General features: G+C 40.2%; 1 protein-coding gene across 2 annotated transcripts in view; it reads left to right on the top strand.

Moving 5' to 3' along the window:
- Window positions 1-366: 366 nt before the first annotated feature.
- Window positions 367-15143, top strand: part of NADK (NAD kinase) — a 40045-nt gene continuing 25268 nt past the window's right edge. For both annotated transcript variants that reach the window (XM_075114316.1, XM_075114315.1), the window contains exons 1-3: window positions 367-523; window positions 5814-6025; window positions 12151-12234. In XM_075114316.1, the coding sequence (XP_074970417.1) occupies window positions 5853-6025; window positions 12151-12234 (257 nt within the window). In that variant the 5' untranslated portion in view covers window positions 367-523; window positions 5814-5852. The remainder of the gene's footprint in view (window positions 524-5813; window positions 6026-12150; window positions 12235-15143) is intronic.

Here is a 15143-nt window from a genome sequence, read left to right as displayed (position 1 = left end):
TGTAATTCCCTCTCCTCAGGTGAAGAGGAGAGCCTGAGCATCACTGACGCTCGGCGGTTACCATGGATTTTGTGGCGGATGTTGAAGGGTTGTGCCCCTATCTTAACATCTGGTCCACGTTCCTTATTTTGCAGCCTCCCGCTGAGGTGCAATTCCAGCTCCGGGTAATTTCTAATTGGAAATAACGAGTGAAAAAGGAAAACCCACTTCCCGCGCCGGGACTGCCCGGCCGCGCCCCCTCCCGCCACCGCGCATGCGCGGCCCGGTGACCCCCCCCCCCCCCGCGCCCTCCCGGGCTGCGCAGGGGCGTGGCTCCTAGCGCGAGGGCGCTGCCGCCGCGCATGCGCGCTGCCCCGCCCGCGGGGCGGGCGGCCCTGAGGAGGCGGGGAGAGGACGATGGAGGCGCGCAGGGTCCGCCGGCCCCGCTCACTGCCCGCCAGTAGCCGCCGCCGCCGCCACCACCGCCGGGGTCGCCGCGCCGGCCTCTGAGGGGGCAAGGGCCGGGGGAGCAGCCGGGGGCGCGGTGAGTGAGTCGGGGGCGCCGGGGCGAGGTGAGGGCGGTTACGCCGAGGGGAGCTCCCGGGGGAGCTCGGCCGGCCCAAGCGGCCTCCCGCGGCGGGAGGGGGGGCCCGGTGCGTGTCCCCGCGGGGGGCCGCCGGGGCCGCGACACCCGCATACCCGGCCGCCGGTCCCGCCGCACGGCCCGGAGGCGCTCGTTCCCCGCGGTCTGTCGGTCCCTCCGCGGGATTCCCGGTAACGGCTGCAAACCCTGGAGGGTTCCTCCGCCGGAATGCACCGTCAGTGCGTGCTGGTAACGAGCGGTGAGGAGCCCTGAGGTAAGAGAGTGCTTCCCAAAAGGATAACGAGGAAAACCACTTAATCCGGCCCGCGATCTCCTGGCCACGCACTAAGCGTGTGCCGTCGTCCTCCTCGTTTGTTTGTTTTCATTTCCACGTTTCTGGTGAAAGGGACGGCGATGAGTTGTAGCTTATTAATGCCCGGTCCTCGGTGCTGTAGGTGAGTGTGGTGGCGTTTCCGAAGCGGAAGGGTTAACAAATTGATTTGTTTGCCCAGGCTGTTTAACACATGATAGTCACACCTTCTGGATTTGAGTAGAAATAGCACTTCAGTATGTAATAAAAAAATGCGCTACTAAATTTCAGCCGCTGACAGGCCACTAAATTTCAGTATGGACTATTACTTGTTGTTTTTTTTTTTTTTTTTCTAGAGGCACACTAGAATATGGAGTTCTGAACTAAACCAAAAAGGAAGTTTTGTTCAGCTGATGCAGTTGTGCCTTCTTTTTTGGGCGAGAGGAAGTTTAGTGCTCTAGGGATGGAGTCAAATGCATGTAACCTCTATTGGAGTGCTTTGTTCAGCAAAAGATAATAATAAAACTTCCACAAAATTAAGTGATTTAGCAAATGGGTCTGTAGCGATCGGGCATGTGGTGCCATTTTTGGTTATAACATTGTCCTCTTATGCCCTGATACAAGGTTGATGATAGGGTACAAAATTAATAGTTTTGAATGGCTGATGCGGTTTCTAAGAAATTAGTAGAAATGCTGCAGTCTTGAAGGCACATTAAAAGTAGTGTGAGTATTTGGTCAGGATGGTTCCTGCAGTAACCATCTAATCATGATGATTTAGGGAAGTGTGTTTGACAGGAAGGGTTTGTTGCAAAATAACAGCTTACAAACATGCTAATTAAAAAGAAAACTAGATCGCTTCATGATTTGCAGCCTTACGCTGCTTGTATCAAAAGGTCATATTTCTTTATATGCTGTTCAGTGCAATCAAACAGTGGAGAAGATGGCTTTTTAAGGTGTGAGTGTACATAACTCTTGGCCACCTGGATGTGGATTACATATATATGCAAGCTTAGTAGAATTGTTTTAAGACTTTCTTTGTAACTAGGACTCTGGAGTTGACCTGGAGTGTGTTTCTTTAATCATTGTCTGAACAGTGTAGTAAAGCCTTGGGGATGTTATGGTGTTGTAGCCTTCTATATAAAGATGGTTTGATGAAACCTCTGTGAAGTTCTGGTTCATGGCACTGTTTGTTTGTAATGATAGAGAAGCTGAAGATGGAAAACAACCATAAAAGGTTGGATACATGTGACAGGTGACTCAACTGGCTGCTTTGTGTCACCATCACAGAAGTTTACTATTAAAATGTTTATATTTTCTTAATTGTCCTTCATTGTGTAATGCTGAACATATAAATACTCTTTTGTATTTTCTTTCTTTGTTTTTTTTTTTTTTAATTTTGGACATGACTCAGAGCAGAGCAGCGCAGCCTTTTCACTAGTTTGTTGACATGTGCTTAAAGTCTTTTTGGATCTAATCCTAGAAGCTGTTCAGTGATAGTTTTATCCTGATGTCAAGTCTGCTTATTTAATAAGGGTCTTGTGAGGGAATGTTAATTAAACAGTACACAGCGTAAGCCATAGTTAAAACATCCTGAATTGGAACATATTACATGGAAGGAATATCAAGTTCTTGGGCTGTATTTAATAGGTCTGTGCACTGTCTTACTTCCAGTTTTGTGCTAATCTGATTTTCTTTAATGGCAGTATCTGTCAGATGAAGATATGTCAAACAAAGTCACTTAAACGCACCTTATGTATTGCTTGCCACATAAGCAATTTTTCTCTGCACCTCTTAATTAAGGGTGATGCTGTGGAATAGGGAATGTCTGTATCAACTGTTAAGTTACTGAGAAAAATAGTTCTCCTAAACTACTTTCACTGATGTTGCATTTCCGTACGCTTTGTTAATTGCTGTTGTAATTTTTATTTTCCTAGGCCCAGATCAAGCTCTTGGTGTTTGGATAAAAAGGAACAAGGAGTTGATAACCTGTGTAATGGGAAAGCAAATGAAAATTATGTACTGTTAACTACCTGGGCTTGTCAAATTTTTTGTGTGCTCCCATTTTGCAGTGCAGATTTTTAGGAAATAATTACTTATAATTCTGATGTTTGAGAGTGAATGCATGGTGCAGATATGTGTATGTGGATATACGAAAGTTGTTGAGAAATATGCTGTTGGGGACAGGTAAGAGAAGATGAGAGACTGCTCACTACTGATTTTCATTCTCAATACTTCTGAAATAGTTTAGCAGCAGTATGTATTGCAAGCTAGCTAATGATACAGATGAATCCAACAATTTTGTATCATTTCCTAGGGTGATTCTGTGAGGACAGGGTTTCTTTTAGAAATATCTGGTTTCTAAATTTGATAATAAAACACAGATGCAGTGGTTGTTGGTGTCTGCTGCTTCACCGCCAGTTCTAGTGTATTTTTTTTCTTGTTTGGATTTTTCTTGAGGAGCTGATCTGTTCCATTGATGGGTAATGATCTCTAGCATTTTTATTGGCTAATTCTACAAAATGCAATGTAGTCATGTATACTAAGCATTAACTTTGACTCACTATAATAGTTTTGGTTAATATTAGCTAGGAGTACAGTACTCCAGTAAAGAGAGAGTCAGATCTGTAGTTCCTTAAAAATCAGAAAGATGGTAAAAGTATGCGGAAGTCTGGATATATAAAGATGCTAGGAAAGCTTGTTTGGATCCTATGAAATAGATATACCAAACACAACAATGATTTACAGTTATAAAGAATAACCCTTTGATTTAAAAGTAAAAATTAATGTATTAGATTTTTTTTTTTTAAGATATGTTGCCTGCTAGGCCGTTAATGAGTGCATTACAGGTATGAGTAGCTACAAACACATGGTCAAAGAGTGTCTAATTTTCTAACTTCCTTTATGGATTTTAAAAAAATTATTTTTAAACCTATTTGATAATGCCCTTGTTGTTAAAATTCAGTATTTAAAAGTTTGAGCTTTTCCTGTATTTGGTGAGGAAGACTTAATTCAGAGTCCAATTTGCATGGCGGGGCTGGGGGGAATCCATTGGAAATGCTTGTTCAAATCGACCTGGAATGGAATCTCTGCAGTAGAAATGGGCTAGTTTAGATTATGCCTTAAAGAACAAACAGCGTAAGAACTTTCCTCATGCACACACAGATGCTGAAAGAACCTTCCCAGTCAGAGACATTGAATATCTCATTTTAAAGTAACTTCTTTTCTGAAACTCAGATATCCAAATGACTTGTTCTCTGTAACTGGTTCAGAAACAACCAGCCAGAGGTTTATTCCTGAAGCTTGATGAATTTGTGATAAAAGGTAATACAAATTAAAATCTGTTAAAAATAATGCGGTTTGAGTCAGATTTTTACAGTCTGTTTTATGTATGTGCTCGCATGATTAATTACATTCATAAATCAACTAACCAGCCGAAAATGTATATTGAGCTTAAAGTTGTATAAAAATGGAGTTACATTTTTCTAATTTCAGCTGTAAAAAATTTATAAGTGTGTTGAAATGACTATTTCCCAAGTCATGGTCACAGGTGGTACTAAGCAATGAGTAACCAACAATTAAACATTGATATCTTTACAAGTGCAGGATCTTATAAATTATTAATGGATGGCAGAAATTGTACCTCTCTGTAGCAGTGCCCTCTTAGGGTAAACCTAATCTACAGTAGGTGCAAAACTGTGTTCTAATTTGATTAGGTGGTGGTTCTGTCTAAATTAGCAATGAACCGGTGCTCGTTCTAAAATTACATCATCATTTTATTGATGTTTTTTTATCTAAAAGTTGGGATTCTGTGACACATAGCACTTGTAAAATTGTGGAGATTTTCATCCTCTAACTTTACAGCTGAATGTCAGCATTCTGTGATTATTTTCCAGAGCCGTAGTCCGTTTTAATGGTTACAATAATGTTATGGTCCATTCTCTACAGGATACCGTGGGAAGCACATCCAAAGTGATTAAACTATTTTAAAAAACATCTGCAAATTTTTAATGAACCAACTTTTTTTCCCGTGTTGAAATCAACTGACTTGAGGAATGTACTGTTCCTCTAGACTGCATTGTCGTAGATACTATTTATTTATAGTTTAGTGTTCATTTGTACACTGAAAGTTGCTTTCTGTTTGTATTCTGATAAGGCTTTTTCTACTTGGCTCAAATAATAATGAGAACTTACATATGGGATCTCTACATATGGGAAGGATGGTTATCTAAAGTTTGGGGGGTGGTTTCGTTATTTTTACTTCTGCAAAATTGCTGTTTATCTTTTATTTGTGCCGATTATTTGTGGAAGTTAAGTACTTCACATATGTCCTTACTTCATTGTGTTTGTTTTGGACCATCTCCCCAGTTTGTCACGAATGATTTAAGAACATCAGTATTAAAAGAGGTTTTTGCCTCTTCTCAGCTTGGTATTAATATAATTTTTGTGAAGAACTGAAGTTTATTAACGTTATTTCTATTACATTATTTTTTTGCTTACTTTGAGAGTGTTTTTTCTGTTATAGCTTAGTGTTCTGGTTTTATTGGTTCAATATATGTATCACCTAATAGGAGATTTTATAGTTCTTCCTGAGTCTTGCTTTCTTGGCAAATATTGAAAGCTTTTCTTCCTCTTCGGTTTCTAAACCAAATTTATTTTATCTTGCATATAACTGGAACTGTGAATCTGTGCTGGTCTTGAAACTACTTTGTATTGAGCCTCTCCTAAATCTGGAAGTATGTGCGTTTTAATTCTGGTTGGTTTTCCTTCCAGTATCTTGTGATTACCTTGAAGAACTCAGTTGCCTGGATACTTTTGAGAAGTATTTATCGAAGTGTGTAAACTCAGTATTTAATACTTACGCCATTAGCTCTGCCAATACTGACATTTTTTTTTTTTCTTCTCTCTCCTTCCTATCCCCTTTCTCCTGTTGTTTTTCCACAGCATTTGAATTTCTCTCACTGAGGTTCCTTCACTTCCAGTATGGAGATGAATCGAGAAAAACTGTGTACCAGTAAGGCTGATGTGAGCTCAGATTCTGCTTATCACTGTTCCGCATGTCATGATGAGGAGGAGTGGAGCAATACTAGCCGGGGACGAGCTAAGTCACGAAGTTTGTCTGCTTCACCAGCCCTAGGAAGCACCAAAGAATTCCGGTACGGCTCTTGGTTCATTCTGTTGTTGCTACCTTTAAGAGAATTTTACTGTTTGCTCCTCTTTTTATATAACCATAGTCTTGCAGCTGTGGCAAGTGATAGTGAACAGAAATAAAAATAGCGTTTTATGGTAATAGAGAGGGAGGCAATTAGTGAACCGTCCTGTTGCGGTCTATGCTGTGAAAAGAACTTTATTTTCTGAAGTAGCCACATAGGTGGTCATCTCTAAATGGACACTCGTGTGAGTAGGTGTGGCTTGTGTTGAGGCCTGCTTTTTGTTTCAGTGTTTCTTGGGAGATCTTAAACTGCTTTTTGTAGATATTTCAACAACATTCTATATGTGCGTATACAGCTTCAGCAGGACGACACGTTACTCATTTGCTCTGTATGTGCCATTAAATGCTGTCCGAAGTGAGTATGTCGGAGTCTGGATTTGAGAAAGTGTTTGCCTTTAGAAAGGGCTATGTGAAATGTAGTAGATTCTTTCTTTGGAGACAAACTGCATGTAAAACTTCTGTCTGTAGCATCACATACGGAAATTATTTCTTATTAAGTTAGTTAGTTAGAAAGTATGGGTGTATTTCCCACAAGGAGTAGTTCTTAAAGTATAAAAGCTTAGAAGGCTATTGTTTATAAGCAGATAAACACAAAATACTAATTTTCAAATTTGAGGAACCCATTGTGCCCAAGTACTTGACTTCCAGGCTTTTGGGGTAGATTTGAACTTTGAATGCTATATTTGTCATATTTCAACCTAGCTTCAGAAGTTTTAAGTACCTTCCGGAAATAAAATACAAATGCATCTGTACTGAGCTATGTTAATACATAGTTTGATAGTTGCTCAGGTCACAGGAAAGGAACAGTTTTGTGTTTGCTTCCAGATCTTTAATTAGCAGGCAGAACTTTACCTCTTGCTCAACCAGTTGCTTTTAAGGGATTCTTAAAATACACTTCAAAAGGTTGTTAGTCCAAAATGAAGGCAGGAAGTTAAAGGTGGGGGTAGGCTAAGAGCAGGCCTGTAATCAAAATGGCATAGCTGTCAAAACAGGCATCTGCGGAGTTCATAGTCTCAAAAAAGAACCAGTCAACAGCAGAGACACTTCTGCCAAGTTTTACAAATGCTCTAGCTAGAGCTCCGGTGCTGCGTATTAAAAACCTGTATGAGTACTGTGGTTATATGGTAATGTGAGGCAGCACAAAGTCAGTCTGTGCTTGCAGATTGTTTCACAGCAGTTAGAAACGCCCATTTTTTTCTTTGAGCCAAATTCCTAATCTAGTTGCAAGGCTCCTGTCATGTGGACAGCCTGGTGGATAGAACTTTTGATTTTGTGATCTTTGGACCCATTGTAAATATTGAATAGCATGCTGTGGTAGCAGTGTGTCTTGAACTTGTGGGAAGCATAGCAGAACTTTACATTGTGACCCTCTATAAAAGCATGGACAGAATCATGGAGGAGTTTCTCAACAGCTGAAATTCTCACCAGAGTTACTCCTTTGCTGGTAGGAATGCTCTTGCAAGGCAGAGCATATATGGGTGAGGATGAAGGTTGGAGGGGGAAGCTTTGCGGTGAAGGGAGGTGTAATGAAAGCCTTCATCTGAAGAGGCTAAAATGTTAGGAAAATACTTGCTTTGCATATGTCGTTCAGGGAGTCAGCGTACTTTTAATGTTTTTGGAAAATGTTCACAAAGGACTGTGCTCTGACTGTACTGTTGTAGCTACTGTGTCATAGTCAATACGTAAGACTTTACCTTAAAAGCATGCTTGTAAAACTGGTGTTTTTTCCCTTCTCCACTTAAACCTTTAAGAATATATACTTCAGTCAACCTGTGTAAAAGACCGTGTGGTCTAAATTTTTGTGTATTATCTTCTAGCTAAATAACTACCTTTTTAAACTAGAAGTGATCTTTGTAGACCCTACCCGTTGCGGGGTCGAATCAGGGTTATTGTTTGCGAGATATATTTTTTTTTACACGTTAAGGTTGTCTGCATTCATTCACTGGCTGTCTTCTGTTCAGTGCAAAATTGACACAAGGCGTTTTGTGGAATGTCAGAAAGTGATCTCGGGCTTGCTGTGTAGTATTCAGATTGAAGTAGCTGCCGATCTGCTTTGAACTGGCAGACGTACGCTCCTAAAAGATGTGTAAGTTCCAGTGCATTGCTGCTCATTCTTAGCAAAGACAGTCTTACTATAAACAACTTTAAATTCTATTCACTCAAACATTTTACCTTCTGTTGACTGAATAGTGCATAGATTGAGTACTAAGAAAACCACGTAAAGTCTCAGCCAAAACGTATACTAATTATCAATTAGAGCTTGCAGCAAAGACGTTTGAATGTCATGAAGGTAAGGTGTGGATAGCTAATGCCTCTTTTATGAACAGAGTTTAGCCAATTATTGGGAGGGGCATGGAATAACAAGTGTTGAAAGGAGGCAAAAAAGACAGTTATTTGGGAGAGGCTTGAGTGGAGCAAGAAGTGGGAGGCGTTGTTGACAGGGTGTTACTTAACTATCCTGATTTCAAGTGTAATTGTTCACCGGTAGATAGAGACTTACCATTCCTTTATACATGTTGGTACCCACATTAATCTCTAATTATGTCAGTCCTTGCTCATTTTTCTGTTTCAATGTAAATAAGAAACTTTAGAAAACATGTAGTAATAATCTTGTCTGACTGGATTAGTCATGTCTGGACTTATAAATGGAAAAAAATTTGAAAAACAAATATTACTTCTGTGTGTTCAACATAGGAAATCAAATACTCGTGTTCATTACTGGAATTCAAATCTTACACATGCGTATCTTCTTAGACATGGAGCAAATAAGATGTTGCAGTTATTCCTTAATTATATCTTTTTTACCCATCATCTGGTCTTGATTTTTATTAGATTTCTGAGAGATTTTTAGTACTAAAAGTGAATCATCAGGCTGGTCTGAGCCACTTTATAATATACACAACAGAAGGCAGCGCAGTAATGATTTGTTACTGCCAAGCAATAGGTTAGCTACCAGTTCCTGTGTTAATTGAATTAAGCACAGGAAAGGCATATTTCCCATTCTTTTTAATGGAATAATTCTAAAAACATTTACATATGTTTCACCAGTTACATGACTTGAGTAACTTTTACTCCTGTTTACAGATTTGCTGAAGGAGGTGGGAGGGAAGTGAGGCAGAACAGTTCTGACTTGGTCCAGGTAATCTCATCCTAGAGCTAGGAGTAATCCTCTGTTTGAGGATAAATGGCATTTCAGACCTCCTGTTCATTTGAAGACAAAGATCATACTGGCTCTTATTAGCTAAGTAAATAGAAAAAATTAACTTTCTCCCTACCTATTCAAATAGCATTTTTTCTACTTCTTGGTTGTCTCTACCTGCCTTTATCTCAGCCTGGGATGTCTTCTGTGCATCTTCCAAAAGTTTAAATTAACATAATAGGTACTCCTTAGTTTAAGTGACTGAATTATTACCCCAGTCTTTCTCACCAGTATAAACACAGAAATACTTCAGCCTTCGGTAGGTTCAGTCATTGAGTTATTGCTTGTAAATTTCTGTATTATGTTAATACCTAGAAAAAATGTCTTTAGTAAAAGCTCTGCTTAAATAGCCTGTTTTAGCAAAGTCAAAATCCTGGATTCTGTTTGTTTGTGGCTGTTGGAAAGAAAAGGGGACTGTTTCGAATGGAATCTCTAAAAGGCAAATATGGGTGGGGAAACAAAAGACAAAACTGAGGAGTCCTAACCTCGTATGTAATAAAATGAACTAAGGCTTGTGACTGCAGAAATACGTATCTCCATATACCTTAGAACTGAAGGATTTGCATTTTAAGTGCAACGATTTAAACAACAAAAAAGGTGTTTAAATGATCGGGACACCATTACTGTGACTTGACTGGGGAAAAAATTCTGAAGATACTGCCTTGGTGTTGGAGTTTTCATTGTAAATGCTTGTCAGGACTTACTCTGGGAAACCTAATTTATATACATTACTGTAACTTATTGAGATGAAGAGCACTCATTACGTGTGTTTATACTAGATTTAATAACTCTGAATATTCTGTTCTAAAATTGTGTGCTGTTAGAGATGTAGTGCTTCAAGAGGTATAGAAAAAGAAGGATTGTGGATATTGTGTCTGCAGCAGTGAAGCTGATGTCGCTTAGGAATTGATGCAGACTAATCGTTTGCGCAAGCTAATGACACACAACTATCAATCATTGTAGGGTTTGTTTTGTTGTTTTTTTTTTTTCTGAGAACATGGCCTGAATGGCCTGAAACCAACAGTCCTGGGCTTATTTTTTGTCTGTATGCGTAGTTGTTTGTTTGCTCATTGTCAACAGAAGTTAGTGTGTGCCAAAAGATTATGGAAGAGAAAGTGCTTATGCTATATAAACAAAAGCCCTGGCTTATGGTTTTTTTAAATAGGCGGGCTTGTTAAGTGAAGGTTGTGAGACTACTGAATTATGTAACAAAAACTGAACCCCTGCTCTCTTGCTTATCTACTGTTAATACAGAGATATTTTGAATTTCCTTTGAATGTTGCCACAAATTTCTCCTTTGATAATTCCTTCCTGTTATTTGATAACTTCCTACAAAATCTGAAATGTTCAGTCAACTACTACGCAAGTAGCTGGTTGAGTACTCAAAGTGTTAACTTGTTCATGCCATGGTGTTGGCTCTTGTTTAGGATTACAACAAATTGAGGAGTTGAAAATATGTCCTTTAGTTATTTAAATTCCTTCTTACTCTAGCTTAACTAGGGGAAGAGTGGCTGGAAAGCTGCCCACCTGGGGGTGCTGGCTGACAGCCGGCTGGGCATGAGCCAGCAGTGCCCAGGTGGCCAAGGAGGCCACCAGCCCCTGGGCTTGTGTCAGCACTGGTGTGGCCAGCAGGAGCCGGGCAGGGATGGGGCCCCTGTGCTCGGCCCTGGGGAGGCCCCACCTCGAATGCTGGGCTCAGGTTTGGGCCCCTCGGGACAAGAAGGCCCTTGAGGGGCTGGAGCGTGTCCAGAGAAGGGCAGCGGGGCTGGGGCAGGGTCTGGAGCACAAGTGTGCTGGGGGGTGGCTGAGGGAGCTGGGGGGGTTTAGCCTGGAGAAGAGGAGGCTGAGGGGAGCCCTTCTCGCTCTCTGCAGCTGCCTGAGAGGGGCTGGAGTGAGGGGGGGGGTTGGTCTCTGCTCCCCAGTCACCAGTGAGAGGACGAGAGGGAATGGCCTCAAGCTGCATCAGGGGAGGTTTAGGTTGGATATTAGGGAAAATGTCTTCCCTGCAAGAGCGGTCAGGCCCTGGCACAGGCTGCCCAGAGAGGTGGGGGAGTCACCATCCCTGGGGGGTGTTCAAAATCCATGCAGACGTGGCATTTTAGGACATGGTTTAGGAGGCCTGGGGTGTTGGGTTGAGGGTTGGACTTGATGATCTTAGAGGTCTCTTCCAACCCAAATGATTCTATGATTCTATTCTAGCTTAAAAGAAATCAGAGGCTTTTTTTGATATGTAAGAATTACATAGCTAATTCTGAAACAGGAATTATCTGTGCTTTGTTTCTTAAACATAGGGTTTTTTCCTTTTCATGGTAGTGAGTCCTTGAAAATAGATAGTTTTTATAATTTGGAATTTATCTACACATTTTTTTGGTCTGAGACACACAGGTAGGTACTGTTGTGTATTGTAGCATCCAGAAGAGTTGAGACTAAATAGAATCTTTGCAGCGTTGACATGAATTCAGAGAACTAACTTGAGAAAACTTGACCATATCTTCTTTGAGGCTGTGATGCTTCCTTTGTGCAAAGTGAAGATGAAATGAATACAAGAAGAATATGTGCCTGGTGCTAGTATTTAGGAAGTGATTACTCAGTACATGGAGGGGATAAACTTGTGAGCAAAGCTTTGATTAAAATAACTTTCAGGGAGTAGGTACAAGAGTTAAGTTTTAGGTTTGAAATGTGAGAGCTAATATGTGTAAAATTACATTGGCTGGTCAACCACAAATATAGGTTTAAGAAATGTACTTTGCCCTGTATTGCCTAGTGCAAATTTTTCAAAGAGGTGGTTTTGGTGGGTGGGGAGCTAATTATGCCCAGCTTGTCATGACATTTCTTTTACTTAGGGATTATTTTTATATATTTACATTTAGGAGAACACGCTCTTTGCATGGACCATGCCCAGTGACCACATTTGGACCAAAGGCCTGTATGCTGCAAAATCCTAAAACGATTATGTAAGTACTTGTCTAACAAATGGTATTATGCTTATTCTGTGTGAAAGATATAAATTTGCTTGTACAGTACTCACCCCCTAATCGGCATTGTTTGTAGTTTACCTGATATTTAGAGAATTTTCTGTTGCTTGGTTGCCAGTTCGGGGGCTGCATTGCCAAAATTTGCCTGCTGTTTTTATCACGCATTGACCATTCAAAAAGTCAGTCAGAGAGAAGAATGGATAGCACTGCTCAGCTGTGTTTTCAAGTAAAACCCCATTCCGTGTGCGTTAGCTTGATCTGTGGGTTGAAAAGTATAATATGAGTTTGAATGTCATTTGTTTGTTTTCTCCCAAAGGATGATAGGACATATTCGGTATTCCTCTGTATGGATTTGTACTGGTTTTGCCAGTTGGAATACTTCCTGCAGGGTAACAGACATAAAAGGAAATTAATTTTACTGGTCTTACATTAATAATTCATGTGGTGTTCTTCGGCCCACTGTCTACTATCTACACTAATGGGAGTTTTCTCACAGCTCAGTATATCTATGTTGGGAAAAAAAATTAACCATTTCACAGAAAAATAGGGCAGGACACGTAAATAGTATTAAGTACTGAAGTTTTGTATAGACAAGTTTTGTATAATCTGCAATCTGTAGTTTGATGTCAACAGTGGCAACTATAATAAATGCCTTCCAATGTAACTGACAGCAAACTCACTGTGCGTATTAAACACCCTTACAGTGATCTCCTCATGACACGAGAAGCTATCGGTAGCATTTTGTTTATTCTGTCCACTTGAAATACATACAGAGCAGTGTTTCTGAATGATAGAGGAACAAAGATCCTTATGGACAACACAAGGAAAGGAGGAGAAATTGTTTTGTGTAGTGTGAAATCCAAGGAAAGCCTTCTCCCTCTCTTGGTATTATGTGTTTGAGTGAGTAGTTTGGATTTTTGTATTCAATGGCACTCTTGGTGTATGGATATCACTAAGGCAAGTTTGCTTTTATACTCGGCTGATTAAACTTATATGAAAATAAGAGACAGTGTCTGCTTGGCAAGTGTATAAACAGTTTAATTTTGTAGGTTGGGTGGTTTAAAAGCGTTGCTTTTTACACCATGTATTGTATACTTACTAAACAGTCTCTCAACTTAGTCGAATGAGGAATGACAGGGTTCTGCAGATTAACGAAGTTACTGGTCCCTATTTTTGTCCTTTTAAAAATTTTATTTCATTGTTCTTCCAGTTAAATGTCAGGTATTTGAATTAAGTATTTATTTGCCTAATTCTTTACATAAGTAGTAGTAGTCTTCCTCAAGTCAGGTTGGTGGTATCTTCACTTCTGCAAAGGTGTGGCGGAAATCTCACAGGGTACAGTATCTCTTGGCTTCCTCATTCTTTGTCCGTTCTGAAGTTGGTGGCTTGGAGTTCTGCAGCTCATCTGAAAACCCAGCTTGCATTGTGTGTTTACCCACCTGCCTGTGGTGAACATGCTCCTCCCCAGGGGCTGGGCTGGCGTGGCACAATATAATGATAGTGGTGAGATCAGTTGAGTACAGAGGCTGCAGGGAATGCTAAATGCGCAGCACTTGCCAGGGAGAGGCTGCTTATGCAGTGTTCAGAACAGCCGGGGAGAAAAGGCTGCTCGCGGGTGATTGAAGGAAAGGACTATCTGAAGACCCAATTGTACATGACTGTTCTTACTGTCGTCAGGTTTTTGTTGTGGCTTCTGAAGACAAGCAAAATGATTTTGTTTGGATTTTTCTCTACAGCAATAATCCGGTTAAAATCTCTTCACTTGAGATAATTTTTTAACGGAGGATTTTCATTTTTATGGATGGGTGTAAGTTAGCAAAGGTCTTGGTGCCTCTTCAAGTGGTAGCGTTGATTGTACCGAAGAAGCTGTTGTGTAAGGTGACCAGATGAACTGAATTCAGTGAAAGAGCCAGGTGCTTGTGTTGTTGAGGAGGGGGGAGGTCAAATCCTGTTTTAAAACTCTCTCTTGAAATGGGATTTTCCTTACAAAATCTTGCCTCTGAAGATCTGTAATAAACGTTTTATACAGGATTTTTCTGTAAAGCCTCACAACTTTTTATTGGGACGGATCGAAATACTCTAACTGGAGAAAAACTATTTCAGAGAAGAATGTTTTCTTCTGAGGCAGCAGTTTATTAATAAGGGACAAAAGCCTCAGCCTTTCTTTTTTTTTTTTTGGAGCTGTTGCATTTGCCTGACTCCTGGAAAGTAACATGAAGATCTTAAAGTGTGTTATGAATAATCCTCCATGTAGTAGAACTATGTGGAATGGGTGAGTACAGCTGAACCAGGCAATCTTTCATTTGAATGAAGTCTGTTTTAGTGCTAGGTTTATTGAGTGAGAAGCAGTGCTGCACTCCTTAGCTCTTTGCCAGCTTTAGAAGATAGCCTGATCGTCTTGAAATGCTTTCGGGGGCAGTTTCTCTGTGTGTGTGTTTTACCTTTCAACAATATTGAGGTTTGCGGAATTTAATTTATCAAGTGAACTCTAGTATAGGAAATGCTTCCTTAGTCACCAACGGTGTTGGAAATGGCATGTGAAACTTCAGTTCCTTTGCAGCTGTTTTGCCGCAATAAGCACATTAATGCAACACTTTTTAACTTTACCTTTTTTCCTTTACCTTTTTTCCTTTACCTTTTTTCCTTTACCTTTTTTCCTTTACCTTTTTTCCTTTACCTTTTTTCCTTTACCTTTTTTCCTTTACCTTTTTTCCTTCTTTACCTTTTTTCCTTCTTTACCTTTTTTCCTTCTTTACCTTTTTTCCTTCTTTACCTTTTTTCCTTCTTTACCTTTTTTCCTTCTTTACCTTTTTTCCTTCTTTACCTTTTTTCCTTCTTTACCTTTTTTCCTTCTTTACCTTTTTTCCTTCTTTACCTTTTTTCCTTCT

The sequence above is a fragment of the Phalacrocorax aristotelis genome, chromosome 19, assembly GCF_949628215.1.
Source record: "Phalacrocorax aristotelis chromosome 19, bGulAri2.1, whole genome shotgun sequence".
Taxonomy (NCBI): domain Eukaryota; kingdom Metazoa; phylum Chordata; class Aves; order Suliformes; family Phalacrocoracidae; genus Phalacrocorax; species Phalacrocorax aristotelis.
This window is presented reverse-complemented; position numbering and strand designations above follow the sequence as displayed.